The sequence below is a fragment of the Hoplias malabaricus genome, chromosome 3 (genome assembly GCF_029633855.1).
Source record: "Hoplias malabaricus isolate fHopMal1 chromosome 3, fHopMal1.hap1, whole genome shotgun sequence".
In the NCBI taxonomy this organism is placed as follows: Eukaryota; Metazoa; Chordata; class Actinopteri; order Characiformes; family Erythrinidae; genus Hoplias; species Hoplias malabaricus.
This window is the reverse complement of record NC_089802.1, coordinates 34,242,582-34,262,093: the sequence shown is the minus strand read 5'-3', so window position 1 is coordinate 34,262,093 and position 19,512 is coordinate 34,242,582. Positions and strand designations below refer to the sequence as shown.

General features: G+C 40.4%; 2 protein-coding genes across 6 annotated transcripts in view; one reads left to right on the top strand and one right to left on the bottom strand.

The window, feature by feature from the left end:
- cabcoco1 (ciliary associated calcium binding coiled-coil 1) overlaps positions 1 to 19,512 on the top strand; it is a 33,628-nt gene that overhangs the window by 216 nt on the left and 13,900 nt on the right. For 2 of the 5 annotated variants that reach the window (XM_066666408.1, XM_066666410.1), the window contains exons 1-2: positions 19,127 to 19,221; positions 19,384 to 19,441. The gene's annotated coding sequence lies outside the window, so the exon portion shown is untranslated. Of the gene's footprint in view, positions 1 to 148; positions 416 to 19,126; positions 19,222 to 19,383; positions 19,442 to 19,512 lie in introns of those variants that run through there. The other 3 variants (XM_066666409.1, XM_066666411.1, XM_066666412.1) reach the window with 2 other exon arrangements.
- Positions 7,259 to 16,896, bottom strand: tmem26b (transmembrane protein 26b). The gene is made up of 6 exons (XM_066666278.1): positions 16,667 to 16,896; positions 13,585 to 13,684; positions 13,415 to 13,498; positions 11,663 to 11,871; positions 10,306 to 10,385; positions 7,259 to 8,042 (listed from the first exon to the last, which is right to left on the bottom strand). The coding sequence occupies exons 1-6, from the start codon at positions 16,852 to 16,854 to the stop codon at positions 7,789 to 7,791; spliced, it is 915 nt and encodes a 304-aa protein (XP_066522375.1). The 5' UTR covers positions 16,855 to 16,896; the 3' UTR covers positions 7,259 to 7,788.

Sequence of the window (19,512 nt, the reverse complement as noted above, 5' to 3'; positions counted from 1 at the left end):
CCATGAGGACGACAAAATCAAGAGATACTTATGGATGCTGAGCACAGTGCCAGCAAGGAACAATCAGGAAATATTTTCTCTCAGACTCTACACTGTTGATCTCTCTCTCTCTCTCTCTCTCTCTCTCTCTCTCTCTCTCTCTCTCAAGGTCACTCCTGGTTTCTGCTGAGCTGACCTAGAAAAGCCTTGGCTTCTTGATAATGTTCCCACTCTGCTGTCCTTCAAACTGGTTCTGTGTTCTTGTTTCTGGGCTCTGTTTCACTTCCACTCTCCACTGAGAATATGCCTATATGCTGGCGGCTCATGTCAGATTGAAATCCACGTGAATGCCCAGACTAGGTTTCCCAGTACGACATCACACTTCTTCCATCACTGTGTCCTGCTCTATAACTTTCCAGTCATCCATCGCTCCAAGGTACAGTTCTGATTCTGACAGGTATATTGTGGGTGATTTTGACTGTGAACGTGTGTGTGTGTGTGTGCTCTTTTGGCTGCTCTTTCAATACACAACACCATACTCCAGCACTGTGTGTGACACATTCCTCCTATACCTATCATTACATTTTTGTAGTCTTAGCCACAGATGCTGGACAGAGTTGACAGAGACTGATACTTTCAGTGCTTAAACGTTGGCCTTATAGTCAGGACACTGCATGTTGCATTCTGATTGGCTATTGGCCTCCTTTTACACGTCATGCCAAAATAGCTGACTCGTGACTGGTCTTTTTGAAAGGTACCAGAATCTCCCTAAAGAGTCTGTAAGTGTGAGACTACATTTTTGTGACTTGTGCCACAGTCATCCTTCGGTTGGTAGTCTTCTACTGACCAGGAAAACTTCACAAACCTCACCATTTGGGGCTGGTCCACCTGGTCATGACATCCACCAACACGCCGAACACAAACGATGAGACTAGACTGGTCATGCTATATCTCAAATCTTAATATTTGAAATAGTTTCAGTGTTACTTGTTTAATCTTTGAGTGGTCTTACTGTTAAGTTCATCAGTGTATGTTGTGTATTTCTGTCTGGTCCAAGACTTTTACTTGTTCGTGCTCCACAAAATGAATATGGAGAATAGAAGTGGAACCTGATGACACGGGCCCTGCCACTGAATCATTTCCATAACAACATTGCATAACATCCTTTTTTTGGGATTATATAACTGCTAAACTGATTTTCATGATCCTATGAGTTGACATGGGGAAAAAAAGCTATTCAAATCTGTGCTAATCTCACGTTTAAATATATTGGAGCATTGAAAGGGGATGTATTTATGCTTAAAAGAAGTATATTACATGAAGGCTTACAAATAGGCCGCCTGATGATCAAGATGATGTCTTATGATCGTTTGAATCCCCCCCACCACCATCATCCTCATCATTGTCATCATCATTCTATATGACTACACAGAAGTAGTGGTGGGTGATATGAGCGCAAATTAATATCATGATTAATTTGTTTTTGTATTTTTGACCCTCATAGTTGACAGTGACGAGGCTTGTGCTGTAAATATGCTCCAGTATTAAATATGGGATATTTTTTCTAATGTTGCTGGGAGCTTGTTCCTCTTGTTTTTTCTCAGCGTTTAAATTTAACTTTTTTTTCAGTGTCGTATTAATTATAGTCAAAGAACAGTACGTCCAAATCACAGACACTGTGTTTTTCTTTGGTACGAGCTGCTTGAGACGCTCGGTTTGCCTCAGTGTTTAGGTTGCTTCCATGTGGCGGACAGGGGCAGAATAATGTGACTACAGCTTGGTAGCATGGTTTAAAAGGGACAGTACAAGAACAAACAGTGGGGACATGACAGGATAAAAATAATTAATATAATCTGTATAGACAAGATTATGTTGATTAGAAGTTCTAAATGTGTTCTCCCTGTGTCCGTGTGGGTTTCCTCCGAGTGACTATCTGTGAGGAGTGTGGTGTGTTCTCTCTGTGTCTGCGTGGGTTTCCTCCGGGTGACTCTCTGTGAGGAGTGTGGTGTGTTCTCTCTGTGTCTGCGTGGGTTTCCTCCGGGTGACTGTCTGTGAGGAGTGTGGTGTGTTCTCTCTGTGTTTGCTTGGGTTTCCTCCGGGTGACTGTCTGTGAGGAGTGTGGTGTGTTCTCTCTGTGTCTGCGTGGGTTTCCTCCAGGTTACTGTCTGTGAGGAGTGTGGTGTGTTCTCCATGTGTCTGCGTGGGTTTCCTCCAGGTTACTGTCTGTGAGGAGTGTGGTGTGTTCTCCCTGTGTCTGCGTGGGTTTCCTCCGGGTGCTCTGGTTTCCTCCCACAATCCAAAAACACATGTTGGTAGGTGGATTGGTGACTCAAAAGTGTCCACAGGTGTGAGTGTGTGTCACCCTCTGAGAGACTGGCACCCCCTCCAGGGGGCCTTGTGCCCAGTGATTCTGGGTAGGACCCACCCTGACTCTGAAATGAATAAGCGATTACAGATAATGAATGAATGTATCTAAATGAATGTAAATATAATATCAAGAGGAAATATAGAGCAGTGTATAACAAATGTTTTAACCTAATCTCTATTTATAACACCCTTTAAGGACTAAATTAGTATAAACCAGGAGTCAGGATGATAAAAATGCTGCCTTAGTGTTTAGCAAAGGAATAATCCACCCTCAGCTGTTGTTTTGTTGTATTATTGTCTGTTGTGTTATATGTCGCCCTCTGATGGACATAGCCTGTCAATACGGTTATATTCCGCACTCAGTCCAACATCCACTCAACCCTGTTATGTAATGCACTTACTCCTCTGGACACCAGGAGACAAAGCTATTCATTCCCTCAGGCCACTGACCACTCCTTAATTAGTACAGATTACGTAAAAAACAACTAATACCAATGAATTACTGACACTCAGCTAGAGGTGGAGACTATCTAATTACATTTACTCAGGTACTTTTAAATCAAGTATTGAACATGTACTTTCCTGGGTAGTTCTGACAACTCTGTCCTAATGTGAGCAAGATCCAATCTTAAAATTACTTTACAGCAGAATCCCCCTAGGGGAGTTTTATTTTTAACTCCCTCAGATATGGATTTCAGGTGACATTCACCAGCTCTCTAATGTTGCATGTACAGAAATTCCTGTTTACAATTTTAGGGCTTGTAAGTATGTGGTGGGATGGCACGGAGGCGCAGCAGGAAGTGTCGCAGTCACACAGCTCCAGTCCCGCTCCGGGTGACTGTCTGTGAGGAGTTGGTGTGTTCTCACTGTGTCTGCATGGGTTTCCTCCGGGTGACTGTCTGCAAGGAGTGTGGTGTGTTCTCCCTGTGTCTGCGTGGGGTTTCCTCCGGGTGACTGTCTGCGAGGAGTGTGGTCTGTTCTCCCTGTGTCTGCGTGGGTTTCCTCCGGGTGACTGTCTGCGAGGAGTGTGGTGTGTTCTCCCTGTGTCTGCGTGGGTTTCCTCTGGATGCTCCGGTTTCCTCCCACAGTCCAAAAACACACGTTGGTAGGTGATTGGTGACTCAAAATTGTCCATAGGTGGGAGTGTGTGAGTGAAAGTGTGTGTGTGTGTTGCCCTTTGAAGGACTGGTGCCCCCTCCAGGATGTGTTCCTGCCTAGTGCCCAGTGATTCCGGGTATGTTCCAGACACACCGCGACCCTGAACTGGATAAGTGCTTACAGACAATGAATGAAAGTATGTGGTATGTGTTCAATTAATTCAGATTGATCCACTTAGGTTTTATTTATTTATTTATTTATTTTACACAAAGAGTGCATTTATGTGTTTATTACAACAACACAGGGCAAGATAAATGTTTTTATCCAGTTATCCACAGTATTTTTATCTACAATCCCAGCACCACCAACTCAGAAAGCCAGAATATATGGATAATATATGGATAAATAAAATAAAACTCTATTTCCAGCAGCCTTTGAAGGCAGCATATGTTTGATGTTTATAAATCATTCATGTAGTTAGTTTCTCACTTGAAGCCAAGTATAAGTACACATTTAGAGTGATAACAAAAAACCAAACAACTGCAGATGTGAATCAATCTGGAAAAAGATGCAAGAATATTGCTTCCCATGCTTTTTGAAGAGGATGGTTCAAGTAGATCTTTCTCCAAGGAACACAACCATGGAACTGTAGGATCAGGCTTAGCTCTGAAGTCAACAAATCTGGAATCCAAAACCAACAAACCCAAAGACAAAAGAGCAAATCAAAAGCTTCCATCATGAAAAGCCAATCTGATTCCACAGGCAGATAAGAAGCCAAGCTGTCTATCGTCCAGCACCAGAAATGGATTTTACTGTAACATAGTCAAGGCTTTGTTTCAGTACAGTTGGTAATAACTAAACTTGAAACCAATGTTGACTAAACACTTAAAGATTTGTCAGTGATTCCCTTGAGAAGAAATGGCCTGGTTAAATCAACAAGGGCAGGTTGAAACTGGTAATGAAACAGGCAGGAGGTCCTACAGGAAAGATCTGTATCTACAGGAAAAAGCATTGTGATGGAACCAAATAAGATTTTTTTCCCAGAAATATCTGAGTGCAGTTATGCCACACAGTTAGTTATAAAGAATAATAACGTAGACAAAACACTAATAACAAATGTTGTTTTATTTTTCTTTACAAATTACAATTTACAATTTCTGGGTCAACTTCAGCCACCAGTGGGAGGTGGGGAGTTCCTCTCTCTTATTCAGTCAGGTTCACTCAGGGCTCAGTCTGGAGGTTGTGCTGAAAGAAAGAAACAGAATTGTACCTTATTCTATTATAATTGTAAATCTGAAAATGTTGTTGATTTCATATTCCCCATTTCATCTCCAGGACTCTTCTATTTTACACATCTCTTTAATGAAAGCTTACAAATAATCACCTCTGTTTCTGTACTTATGAATGTAAGGTACCTTTAGGGAACACAACTGGACTTTAACAGCACTGTTGTAGCTTTAGTGACCAATAATGTACTTGGACCTCTTCAGGTCACTGTTTGTGAAGAGCTTGTTGTGGTTTCCCTGTATCTGCATGGGTTTCATCCCACAGTCCCAAAACATGTCGGTAGGTGGATTGATTACCTGTGAGGTGTGAGTGGGGTTCAAGCCCTGCTCAGGGTTACAGTCTGTGAGGAGTTTGGCGTGTTCTCCCTGTGTCTGTGTGGGTTTACTCTGGGTGCTCCAGTTACTTCCCACAGTCCAAAAACTCATTGGTAGGTGGATTGGCGACTCTGAAGATTGTCCTTAGGTGTGAGTGTGTGTACATAGCCACTGGAATGTGTCTTGTAGTAGTGCCAAAGCCTGGATAAAGTGGGAGGATTGTATCAGGATGGGCAGCCAGTGCCTTGAGATCCGGCTCTTTCGGATATGTGCCTCGGCTCTTATCAGAACGTAGTAAAAATGTAGAAGAAATGCACAATTTAAGGAAATTGGAGCAGGTCTTGTGTTAGGAAGCCTGACTTCCTTTTTGCTAATTGTGCAGGAAATAAAGCCCAGGGTAGACTGAGATGTCTTCTCCTCACTCAAGTAGGCTACAGAGTGACTTTATCTGTATAGAATTCCATTTTGGCTGACACCACTGAGTCATCAGAGGAAAAGCAGCAAGACTTGAGTTTGTTTTTTGAGCCCTGAGACCCTGCCTTTTTGGGCCAGTATACACAGGACCTTGATCTTACCCTCACACCCCTCTGCTCAGCTGCCAAAGTGACTGCTGTGCTTTCCTGCAGGGGATGACCAAAAGCCAAACAGCCTTTTCCTGAGTAATCAGCTTTGGGAATTGTCCATATCAGACACTTGCACTGCACAAAATGACGACTTGCTAAGTGACAACATCTTATATCTAGTTTCTCTCTGTCTCACTCTCTCTCTCCATTATATATTGGTTTGAGTGTGTTGGAGGGGGGTGGGGGATTTGGATTTGCCCAGGGTGTCACAAACTAGAATACTCTTTTTTTTCTGTGAAGTGCATTGCATGAGATACAGAAACAAATTGCTTTTTTTTTTTTTTTGGCCAGACCCCCATTTAGGGGCCATGTTTAAAATAGATTTAGTACAGAATCCCACTTTGATCCACCCAAATAACAAAGATGCATTAGTTCGCGATGACCTGAAAGTCCCATCCTTTACTCTGGCATCAGGAATTTGCTCTTGTGAGATGACTTCACAAGAATGTACTTTGCTTTTTGTTTTTTGTTTTCAGACACAAATCCTCCCTTTCCATTTAGCATTATATTAAGGGGACAATAATGTCCGTCAACACTATACACAAAATCTGACCAGTTGTCAACATGCATTGTGAATATCTGAATTGAGTACAGTTGGCGTGGACAATTTTAGCCACACTATGTAAAACATATTGAAAAAGTAGTTAAAGTTTGCGTGTGTAACTGACACACACCCAAGCTAAATGGTCTGCCATTGGAATATGAACATTTCACCAGATAAAGTCACTTAAAACAAGTACAATTTCTATAAACTACGAATAATCATATAACAGGATATAACAGAAATGAGGAATGTTACATATGTTCACTAGATTTACGGTGATTTCACTTGGTAAGATAGCATTTTCACAGTGTGGATGATTATATCATCGCTGTCCATTCATTCATTCATTCATTCATTCATTCAGCCATTCATTCATTCACTTATCCAGTTCAGGGTCGCAGTGGGTCCGGAGCCTATCTGGAATCATTGGGCGCAAGGCAAGAATACAACCTGAAGGGGGCGCCAGTCCTTCCATCGCTGTCCAATTAAAAACATTTATCTCCCAAAATAGTAACTTTACAATAGAAGGAAAAACCCTCTTAATTTTCAATGGAGGTCAATGTAAAAAGATTTGACTCCAAGTTGGAATCATTGGAGCATTTCTATTCGTTCATTCATCGTGGAAATGTGCACACAATGTGAAGGGCAGCTGCTGTGTTCAAATGATGTTGTGAACTAAAAAATTATACATGTTTTTAATCGGGCAGCGGCAATATACAATTTGTTAATCTGGAACTTATTACCGCACACATGGATTTGAACAAGCCTTCTGATTACTTGGAATGAGACAGCAGAGTAAGGGCTTGGTCCGCTTTCATGATTACACAAACACTCCAGACTCTCAAAAGACAAGGAAATGTTGTTAGACAAGAGACTAGTAAAGGCATGATATAAAATGTCACTTTTTCCCCAGAGAAACTGACTTTTTTAGCAGCCAATCAAGTGGAAATAATACTGTGCCCATGCTTGACTAAACAAGGATATGACTAAGCAAAAGCAAGAATCAATTCGGCCCATGCACAGTAAATACATTTATTGTAGTTCTGTAGTTCAGTGTCATATACATGCAATAAAATCAATACTGAATTAAAACTGTAAATGTCTTCTATATCAAAAACCGGGAATTGCTCCGAGATTGTTTGACCTTCATGTTCTGAGAATACAACAAATGCAGTGACTTGAACTGATTCTAATCTTTGCATCATTTACACTCTAAATTATTACTCCCAAACAGTGTCAGGAAGTCAAAGCAAAATAAGTGAGAAAATTCCTAAACCTTTAAACCTGCTCTCTATGATTTCAATCCTACAGCCGATCAACAACGGTTCAGACTGTTTCTTTTTTCTGTTGAACATATTTGGCTACTGAGCAAAATGGTGTACACTTTTAGGTCAAGTCGGTGTCTCTTTTTTTATAACCACCATTGTCTGTATCTACAAAGTGAACCAGAATGTATCATTGTCCAGCTGATTCCACAAGGCATCCACCAGCGTTCACTCCCAGACCACTCCCAGTCCACAAAATAAATGAGTTACTATTCTGACAGCCACAGAGTTTGATCAAAAGCCTTGAATGCTCAGGTTGACCTGTAGTCGTGAAAAATGACCCACAGCCGGTAGAGGTTTAGCGACACCACCAGCAAGTTCTTGATGGTAAAGAAGATTAGCATTTGGTGCATGATGTTAAAATGGCTCATGACTGTCAGGCGAACTATAAGGAAGGGGCCATCTTGAATGAAGAGGGTCTCCACCACTGTCCAAATGTCTGTCCGGTGTCTGGTAAAGAAAGAGTCCTGGCTCTCACACTCTTCATCCACTTTGGAATTGACCACTGGGGATGGAAAATAGATCAAATCAGAAGTCAACAAAAGGACACAGTCAGATATCAAAAGCATGACTGGAGTTGGATTGTCTTATCAGGTCAGGTCTTGTAATGTAATTTGTTGAAAATAACTGTAATATACATATTACACAGTACTGTGCCCAAGTCAGAGAACTGTTATTAACTTTTCAGTTTGAAGCATTTTGATGCAGTTAGCAGCTTTGCAGTAAGTTAGAATCTTGACTTAGGCTAGCGTATTGCAACACACATTTTCTTTTTAACTTTTCTCAGTAACAGCTTTCCCACATACCATAGTAAAGCTCTACCTTTCTGAATTGCCGTCTCATAGTACAGAAAGAAGTAGTGTGGACGTTCCACAGAGTTCCTAAATAGTGTCCTCACGTTTCGACATACTGATCAAGGGATGAGTTTCGTATTCATTTCCTCTGTGGCATTGTTCTCTAATTTTTTAAATGAAGATTGAAATTCTCTTAATGCAGGATTTTATCATTCCATAAATTCAGTTTTGAAAGGCCCATCTTCAGCAAAACACACGTCACAAAGTCAAGGCTGTAGCCAGGGTAACACAGATTGTCCAATTAAGGCTTTTCTAAACAGTGTGACTGAAAAAACATTCTATTTCACCACCACATATTTTTGTAGAATGCAATAAACACAAAAAACTCTGATTTGCTCATTTATTTTCAACATTTACTTAACTGATAAGTGTACAAGGAAGCTTTTTCCAATAGTTTCACATACCAGTCTGATTGTATTTTGTAATTTGAATGATACATTTCTGCAACACACTCCAAAAAAGTTGGAACAGAGGCCTGTTTATCACTGTGCTACATTTTACATAGTCACAAATAGCCATGGATTTGTACATTTCATTCCCATCTGATGTCACAATGTATTTTCTCTCATTGTTTTTGGCATTTTAAATGGTGTTAAAATGGTCTAAAAATTATTTTAAAAAATATTAAAAGACACACCACCTGAGTCCTTCAAATCCCTAGTGCATTACTTGACCAAAGTTGAAAATCTCTAAATGAACCTAAATGAGAAGTAGGCCAAGAAATGTGGCCTACTTATCGTACTTTCTCAGCTTTGGGGTGCATCTCCAGTTTGCTCATACACACTATTTCAGCTTCAGTTTCAGTTTTAATGTGTGTGTTGGATCAGGAACTGGCTGGATTTGGGAAAACCCCTTACCTCATGTCCTATGGTTACATTTACATTAGATTTATGGTGTTTGGCAGATTATCTAAATGATGGATGCTGCACATTGGTGGTGCTTGATACAACTCCTTAAGGGTCCAAAGAATGTAAAGGATTTTGATTGCCTCAAATATTGATTCTGTCATATTAGCTGATTAGCTGTAAGGCTAATGCTGTGTTAAAAGTCTTGTCCATGAACTCTTATTAGTGTAGTGTGTTGTTCCTGCCTGAGCTGGGAACAGGTGGTCTAACCCACTACGCTGTATCAACCACCATTTATATATTTTATAATATACTAAGGCGTTGCAAACCTTATCATTCTGTCTGTCTGTCACCTAAATTAATTAATCAGCTACATAGTGAATCACTGAGACAAATTCTGTGTTTAAAATGTGAATATGCTTTTCTCTCCAGAGCTGTGTCGCTCTGTCTGACATTTCTAAGCACAGTAACCCAGACATTTTCCAGACTTTACCCAGAGGAACTGTATGTGTGAATGCAAATGTCCATAACATTTGTCCTGGACATTACCCAGTCTTTATCCTGCTAGCCCTCTATGAGTCTGGGTAATGACTGAGCGTATGTGTGAATAGAGCCGCTAATGTTCCGGAGAATCTTGCTGTAAGTCCTGTGTGTACTGCATAGGTCCTGTGTGTACTGCCCCATGCCTAAAGTATGCAGAAGATTTCCAGGTTTCCTGACACAGAAAATAATACATTGGTTCGTTGCTGTCCAATGAAAACCATGTATCTCAACAAACAGTAAATTTACAGCAGGAAAAACCTTATCTTTCAATGGATGTCAATGTAAAAAGAGTTTTATTATAGAGCATTTCTATTTGTCCATTCATTAAAAAAACCTTTTTACACCGTGTGAAGGACAGCTGCTGTGTTCAAATGATGTCGTAAACAAAAAATGTACAAAAGTTGTGTTTTTCATTGGACAGAGACGATATGTCACTCTGGTTTTGGTGACTATCGAACGACCATTCGACTCGTTCCAGATTAAAATCCAGTTAACAGAACTCCTCCCCTATACAATGTTTTCATACCTGAGAGATGAAAGGGGAACTGAAGCATGCTCCATGTCCAGACGGCAAGAATTATGTACACCAACTGTGGGCTGTTATCTCTGCCAATGTAAAAATCCAGATAGGAAAGGTGTGTTAAGTACTACATTAAATCCTCAAATGGACCCCAGTTAGGGAAAATAATGGAAATGAAAACTGAGAAACTGATAATGGTAAAAACTGGTGAAAGCAAGACAGGCCTGAGAGATAACAAAGCCATTAGCCCATTATAATTCTTCATTTAAAAATTTTCAGTGATTCAGAGTCAGTGTTAACAAGAAAAGCATACTCTTGTTGTAAAATGATTGGCTAATCTTCTGTATTGAAACCTGAATAATTCCATTGAATTATGACACAGTAAAACAATACTGATAACTCTGCAACCTGGAAAAATGAGTATGGTATGTGTGAGGAAGTGCTGGGCGTACAAGATTGTGCAAAACAATGTGGACTGAAAGATAGAGAATAAGAGGTCAAGCAAGGGTGGGCAATATATTAATGATATTGATCTTTATCTTGCTAAGTTATATTATGTCAGATTAGGCTACTCCTAGTCAGATCATTTTCCAATAAAAATATAGCATAATTTGTCTTGTTTAGGTGTTTTTTACAGTATCCTCAGATGTGCGAGTGGTATATTTGCGACGGACCTGTTCTTGAAAGTCAGGAAAGCTTGTTTTGACTTTTGTAGCCCACAGTGTTTCACAGTGTCTGGTATGGTACGTTTTGCAGGAAATAGCAGCTAAATGTGCCTCTATGGCAATGGTTCCCAAAGTGCGGGAGAAGGCCAACGAGCTACACATGTTTTAGCAGCTGCTAACAAAAGATGGTTATGTGTGTAAGAGCTAAACATGCAGCAGATGATGAGTTTTCTCAAGCCACATCTTCAAAGGGGAAACAAGAAAATATGATGAGGCATATCTCAAGGCAAGTTCATACAAGTCACTGAAGAGATGTGGGGATTAAATGTGTCATTTCTGCAGAGCAAATGTGCAGGTTATAGGCTTTTTCTCTCAGGAAGCTGTTTTATAAGTTATTTATTTGTGCAGGGAGGTAATTAGGAGCAAATATGTTTAACAACATTGTTATCAGCACAATCACTTCATTATTATTCTTTTTTCTTTTTTATAATTAGTTGCAGTTTTGTTTGAATGAATAAATGAATTCCAGTGGAGCTTGGAACTAAAAGGTGTGTACATGTGTCAGTTTGAGGGGAAGCAAAAATATACTCCTCTACAAAATGGGGGAAAGGCAGAAAAGGTTTGGGAACCACTGCTCTGTGCAGAACAATGCTGTATAAGTATAAGTATATATGTATAAGAGAAACAGCAGCGCTCACTTGACATCAGACAGTGTCTCGCTGGTGAACTCAAGGATATCTGCAGCTGTACCCACGAAGATGAGCAGCAGCTGGGAAAGTTCATCCCGGGTGACACCCACCCCGATGGGCATCAGCCACTTGCCCAAAATCAGCAGGATCAGCAGGATCTGGTGCAGTGCCAGAATCCATTTATTAGCACACACTGAAGACAGGAGCTTCTCGGATGCCTGAAAAAAATGCAGGAGAAAGAGGAGGTTCATTACATGCTCGACAAAATGTATACTCTTAAAGGGGACATATTCTACCCCCTTCAACAGTTCCCTGGGGTTTTAATTGGTTAATATACCACAAGGATCAAACACCACAGCACAGTTCTCTGCCAGTCTAAACACCCCTGTTCAGAACAACCGGGTTCAGCACAGGTTTAAATGAGAATGAGCCATAACTCAGTTCAGCATGAGAGTCGAAAAGTGTGGAGCAAGGAGCAGAAGCTCCGGATTTTATACATATTCACTTGGTTCTCTTTTTTCTCCATTTTCATTTTCATAATATTTACTTTGTACTCTTATTCCTCCACACTCATTGTGTTTGTTGTAGTCTTGGAGTTTAAATGTTTCAACTAGCACATGGTGAGGGAACATCTTCTGATTTCTATAAAATAGTTTTTTGATTTTTGATCATGAACGTTGTTTTTTAACCTGTTCCCAAATAAACAATAACTTTTATTTTTTGTGTTTTTCTTGCTTTTTGCTTGTTAGCTTTTCACAAATCTGTTAATCTTTCACAAATCTGTTAAACGAGTCTGAGTTCAAGCTATTGCATAAGACCACATATATATTTGAAATGTTTTGCCAAGATTTTACAGTGCAGGTATTGTTGATGGCAGGATTTCAGCGTTGGAAAAAGGACTGAGGTCAGAATTACGCTAGCACAACGTCTCCTAAATAGGCTTCTATTAATTCCTCACGAAGTGTTCTGAGGGAAACTAACATGCTACAGGAGACCGGTAGCCCACAAGTAAGAATAAGAAAGCCTGTGTCTCTGAAACCAGTGTTTTTATTGAAGGGTGGGGGACTGAAATTTTTTACGAGTAAACCATGTCTGCAGACTTTAATTCAGGGCAAAGGAGTATAAATAAACATTGTTGCTGTGACTTACAAAAGACCCTCAGAGTTACAAAAGTGGACACAAATGCCAGTTTTAGTGTCTACACTGACTGAAACATGCAATAGAATTTCTAACACTGGCAGACACCTCCCTTATAATGTCTGAATATAAAGTCCAGATACTGTTAATGTTACACACTATATGGACTGACCTGGAACAGCTGCACATGAGCCTAAGATCATCATGCTCAATTCTAAGTATGGGTTAGAGTGGTAATTAGCCCCCAGTATTGGGCTTTGGAGCATCATCTGTGCTTTCTACTCTGGGATCAGTGGAAACTACACTATGTAATTTTGGGAGGAGGGTAGGAAACCCCAGATTTTAGTACAGTGCTGTAAAACACAAATTAAATTAGGGGGAGCCTCAGGAGCACAAAATTCTAATCTTACATAGTATTCCTTTAAATATCAGTATCTCACCTCACACATATACTTGTGGCTGCCATCAGATCTTTACAGCAATGTTCTCAAGTAAAGCAGAGGCAGTTACTGCAGTAAATAGTACTGCAAACTCCTTATTTCCATGCTTTATCTTAGAAGAGGTGTTACATGAGCAGGTTTGACTGTATGGCGAATAATATTAAGAATGAAGAAAATGGTGCACCTTAAAAGCTTCAGTTATATTAGTTGAATTTTTCCAGTTAGTAAAGATGTTTTTGATGCTCTCTGATGAATCCAGTTTGTTACACTGTAAGAAGGAACAAAACAGAAGATCAGATCCAAATCACTCATAACAATAATGTGCTTTGTTACTGTAGTGGCAGAGCACAGTACCTTATTAGCATCATTAAATTTATTCTGCTGATGATGCAGCTCAAGGATCCAAATGGTGGGTATAATACTGATGAGGAAGAGGAAAATTGCAGGAGAAAACCTGTAGGGGTCCAAGTCACACTCGGGTTCATTTTCATTGTTCAGCGTTTCGTACACCATTCTTTTATTCAATCAAAAATGCATTAAAAATGAAACTTGGTGCTATAATCATTCTAATTGCTTTAAACCTGAAAGGGGAATTTTTATATTCCTTTGTAGTTAAATGGCTAGAATATGATCCAGTTGAGAGTGGTTTGATGGGTAAATACTCAGTTCCAGTAATAATTTTACACAGTGGCAAAAATATGAACCAGATGTCTGACAAGATTTAAAATCTATATAATGGCGGAGAGTTATATGAAGCATTTACAAATGCATAGTGCCATGATTGGCACCTTTTTTTAATGTACTTCTGTACATTCAAAAATGTTTTTCATTCTATCTGTGCAGATTGTTGCATGTCAAAATAGCCCCCATAAAAAGCATATTTGTTTTTTCCATCATCAACATTCCTATAAAGTTCTTTAGACTGGTGTAGGTTCATTTGTGGCTGAAAATAATGAACAAAATGGCTGTACACATTGTTGAACACTGGGAGACGCTTGGCTCTATTCACCACCACTGTAAAAAAAAAATAAATCAGTCAATGACTGATGTGTATCTAGAATCAGCCATTTCCCAGCAAAAAAAAGTCTGAATGAATTTGTTGCTGACTGAAATGTTTATATAAAAAAGAACAGAAAAAGTCAGATGGAAGTAACCTGGAAATAAAATAAAGATTTCAGTACATTATTCATTTGTTCATTCATTCATTCATTCATTCATTCATTCATTATAATTGACTGAAACCACTTATTCAGTTCAGGGTTGAGGTGGGTCCAGAGCCTACCCAGAACCACTGGGCGCAAGGCAGGACACACCCTGAAGGGGGCATGAGTTCTTCGCAGGGTGACACACACAATCACTCACACCTACAGACACTTTTGATTCGCCAATCCACCTACCAATGTGTGTTTTTGGACTGTGGGAGATAAACGGAGCACCCGGAGGAAACCCACGGGGAGAGCACACCACACTCCTCACAGACAGTCACCTGAAGGAAACCCACGCAGACACAGGGAGAACACACCAACTCCTCACAGACAGCCACCCAGAGAAAACCCACTCAGACACAGGGAGAACACACCACACTCCTTACAGACCATCACCCTGAGGAAACGCACTAAGACACGGGGAGAACACACCACACTCCACACAGACAGTCACCCGGAGGAAACCCACGCAGACACAGGGAGGACACACCACTCTCCTCACAGACCGTCACCTGGAGGAAACCCACGCAGACACAGGGAGAAGACACCACACTCCTCACAGGCAGTCACCCGGAGCGGGATTCGAACCCACAACCTAGTTGAACACAGACTAGTTGGGGAAATGCACTGTAGAGATGCTACTGTGATTGTTGGTGATGTAGCACGTAAAGATCACATGGAACTGGTGGCACTGAGCATGCATTAACGGTGCCAGTGGGGCTAGGTACAGCCCTATTCACCAAGGAAGCCAGTGTGAATTTACGGTTGTTGATGCTTAAGGGTAAGATAGGACTGTAAAGCAGGTTTTTTTTGTGTGTGTGTGTGGGGGGGGGGTTGTCTAGGACACCATACTTCACTGTTGAGCCTTCTGGAGTGTCGTGGGCTTAAATCAACAAAACACTGACGCAGGGAGGTGACTAATCTTATGACCCCTGTGAAGAGCTAAAGATGCAGTGGGTGGTTTGGGTTCTCATGGGATGGGCTCAATGAGTAACCGTAGATGTTAAGGGTAGATGGTTGCTGATTAGATCATAAACGACCACAGCAACCATAGGGTGTAGCTGTAGGTTTAGAACAATAGAAATTGTGTGGCTGCTGGTAGGTAGAGAGTAGGGTGGGCCCTATGGGAAGCTCTAAATGATTGGCATAGGATGTTTTACATCTTGTGTATGATTATAATAAAAATAATAATAATAATATTATTATTATTATTATTATTATTATTATTATTATTAGTAGTAGTAGTAGTAGTAGAAGACATAAACAACAAATACATGATCGATAATGTCAGCAAACCTCTTCACAATGCATAATTACATTTGCTAGTTTACAAAAGTAGCCTGCTTCAAGTTCTTAAATCATAAGACCATATGTGGTCATATTGCACAGTCATTATCAAGTTCTGTGAGGAGTGTGGTGTGTTCTCCCTGTGTCTGCATGGGTTTCCTCTGGGTGACTGTCTTTGAGGAGTGTGTTCTCCCTGTCCTGTGAAGGACTGTCACCCCCTCCAGGGTGTGTTCCTGCCTTGCGCCCAGTGATTCCAGATAGGCTCTGGACCCACCGTGACCCTGAACTGGATAAGCACTTACAGATAATGAATGAATGAATGAATATTATGCCGTTTTGATACCTGATCACATGATGTATTGCTGATTGTCTAAGATGACATAAGTGAACACACGTCAGAGAACACACTTCCTCTCGTTTTAATACACAGTTACTATGTATTCACATATTAGGTATTAGGAGACAAAAACATTGACATTGGCCTGGGACTTTAAAAAATGTTTAAGTATATATATTTTACATAATGTTTAATTGCTGTAGGTTTTTTTAATTATTATGCCTCAAACTTAAACTCAGCGTATGAATAGAAATTGTGTTCCGTGGTTATCATATTGAAGTGAATTATCTGCAGTGGATGTGTTCACTTAATTTCACTCAGGAAATCAGCAAATACAGGGTTGGCGTCTCCAAGCTTTTTGCACATAATTGTAATATATATTCAAGCAGATGTAACAAAATCTTTTGCAGTTTGTATACCATAGATTTGTACATACAGTAAGTGTTAATGTAGCTTCTAACAATTCACGGCATGGTTTTCATATGAATCACTCTCCAAAAAGAAAAGTCTATCTTCATGCATTCTTTGTAAAACTTGAATTCTTTGTGTGGTTTCAATGAATGACTTTTCCGTATAATAAAAATGCAAGCCCTTCCTAGATACTCACCACTTATAGTCCATGCCTTTCCTCCTCCTCAGAGTCAAGATCATTTCCACCACGAGGGGCAGGTAGAGGATGGTCAGAAACCAATAGAGTTGATTGTCTTTCACCCATGTCACTCTCCACACGCCAATGAGGGAGATTAGGATGAAAAGGGCTCTGGTGACCACAGCGCTGATGAACTTAAAGAACATGCTGCACTGTGAGAAGGAGCTGGAGAAAGTGCTGCGTTTCGCTTTTACTCTCTCTCTCTCTCTCTCTCTCTCTCTCTCTCTCTCTCTCTCTCTCTCTCACCCTCTCTCTCTCTCTCACCCTCTCTCTCTCTCTCTCTCTCTCTCTCTCTCTCACCCTCTCTCTCTCTCTCACCCTCTCTCTCTCTCTCTCTTGCACGCTCTCTCTTTCTGCACTGTAAGAAAAAGCTGAAGAGCTCCTGCTTTAACTCTCTCTCTTTCTTGCTCTCTCTGATCTGGAGGAAAGAGCCCCCCCCCCACCCCCCCCATACAACACCTTTTTTCCTCTGTATTTAGGCCCAGTGCCAAAGAAAGGCCCCCTTTTCTGAGAATCCAACTTTCAAACACCCCTGGTCTGTAAAGTCTGTTTAAAGGAATTTGTTCTGAAAGCTAAACTTCAAAAGCTGAAGACTCAAAAATTTGTCCGAAAGAGCTTGGCGGGGCAGTCTGCCCTCCTGTACTTCACTGATATTAAAAAGTCTCTTATTTGTGCTTCAGTTATTTTCCCAGAGCAGGACTAACAAATAGATAAATAGTATTAATTGTTTCAAAATAATGAAATATGAAACAATATATAATATGAAAGGATACATAAAAGGGGGGCACTGTGGCGCAGCAGATAGTCACACAGGTAGTGTCACAGTCACACAGTTCCAGGGACCTGGAGGTTGTGGATTCAAGTCCCACTCCGGTAACTGTCTATGAGAAATTTGGTGTGTTCTCCCCATGTCCGTGTGGGTTTCCTCCCATGGTCCAAAAACACATGTTAGTAGATGGATTGGTGTTTTAGGTGTGTGTGTGTGTGTGTGTTGCCCTATGGAGGACTGGCGCCCCCTCCAGGGTGTGATCCCACCTTGCGCCCAATGATTCCAGGTAGGCTCTGGACCCACTGCAACCCTGAACTGGATAAGTGCTTACAGACAATGAATGATGAATGAATGATGTATGTGCTAGATTTAGGACACCCCATAGTAAAACGACATTTTCATATATTTCCAAGTGAAAACTAAGTGAAAGCATCCTCTTCACACTTTGAGGACCACTACATCTGTTAAGTTTTCTTTTAGGGGGTGTTCTCATTAATTAATTAATTCATTCATTATCTGTAACCGCTTATCCAATTCAGGGTCGCGGTGGGTCCAGAGCCTACCTGGAATCATTGGGCGCAAGGCGGGAGTACACCCTGGAGGGGGCGTAACAGACACACTGGGGCAACACAGACACACATACACATTCACACCTACGGACACTTTTTGAGTCGCCAATCCACCTACTAACGTGTGTTTTTGGACTGTGGGAGGAAACCGGAGCACCGAAGGAAACCCACGCAGACACAGGGAGAACACACCAGCTCCTCACAGACAGTCACCCGGAGCAGGAATAGAACCCACAACCTCCAGGTCCCTGGAGCTGTGTGACTGTAACACTACCTGCTGCGCCACCGTGCCGCCCGGGGGTGTTCTCCCTGTGTCAAAACCCATGTTCTGGGTAGACTTCTGACCCACTTTGACTCTGATGGAAGAATATTTTTATTATACATACATACATACATACATTTTCTTTTCCGCTTCTCCACTTCAGGGTCGCGGTTATTATTATTATTATTATTATTATTATTATTATTTTAACTTGGTTCATTTATTTCACAAATAAACACAACACTTTGTCCCACCCAACACATTCATGTGAGGTCTAAATGGCCAGCCCAGTTGGCTAACAGTATGTTTTGTCCAGAGTTTAAATGTTGGCCCCACATATGGCTAAGGATAGTAATTAGCCCAGTTTGAGTTAAATAAAGGGCCAGTATGGAAAATATGTCTGTGAAAAAACACAAAATCTCTGTAAATTGTGACACCCTACTACAATTGGGCACAATGCATAGAGAATCTTTGTGTCGTTGTTGTTGTTTTTTTTAAATTACTTTTTATTATTATTATTATTGTTGTTGTTGTTGTTGTTGTTATTGTTATTATTATAATTGTTTATAATAATATGTGATATAAAATGTACATTTATTATATAGTACAAAAGAGGGAAATAATTATTTAACATTGACTATTATTATTATTATTATATTATTATTATTGTTGTATTTTATAGATTAACTCAAATGTTAAAACAAATACATATAAATATATAAAATAAATAAAAATGAATTAAAAAAAGACAGGCGCTGCAGTTAGGCGCCATTGAACCTGTCAATCAACCCGTAAGATCCCGCCCCTCGTTACCATGGTAACCGGTGTACCCAACATGTCCGGACAGAGCAGACAGAGAAAAACACTCGCAGAGAATTCCAGCCCTACCTGGAAAAAGGACTTTCCTTTTACTGTATGTAACCCCGCTTTACAAACGACTAAAATTATCCACCAAATATCGCACTTATCTTTACTAACGACCTGAAATAATGCGTCATTTTATGGAAGAAAAAGGGGTGGCTTTACGTACTAAAACGACCTAAAGTTATTTCCCCTCATATCTCATTGCTCATAGAAACTGTTTCTACCAAACAACACGGTCATACAGACGGCTGCCACTTAAGCTTCATAAGGTACTTCAAATATTTTTAACCAAATATTCGTAAGTGGTTTGTGACTAATACAGTCATGATAAAAACATTGG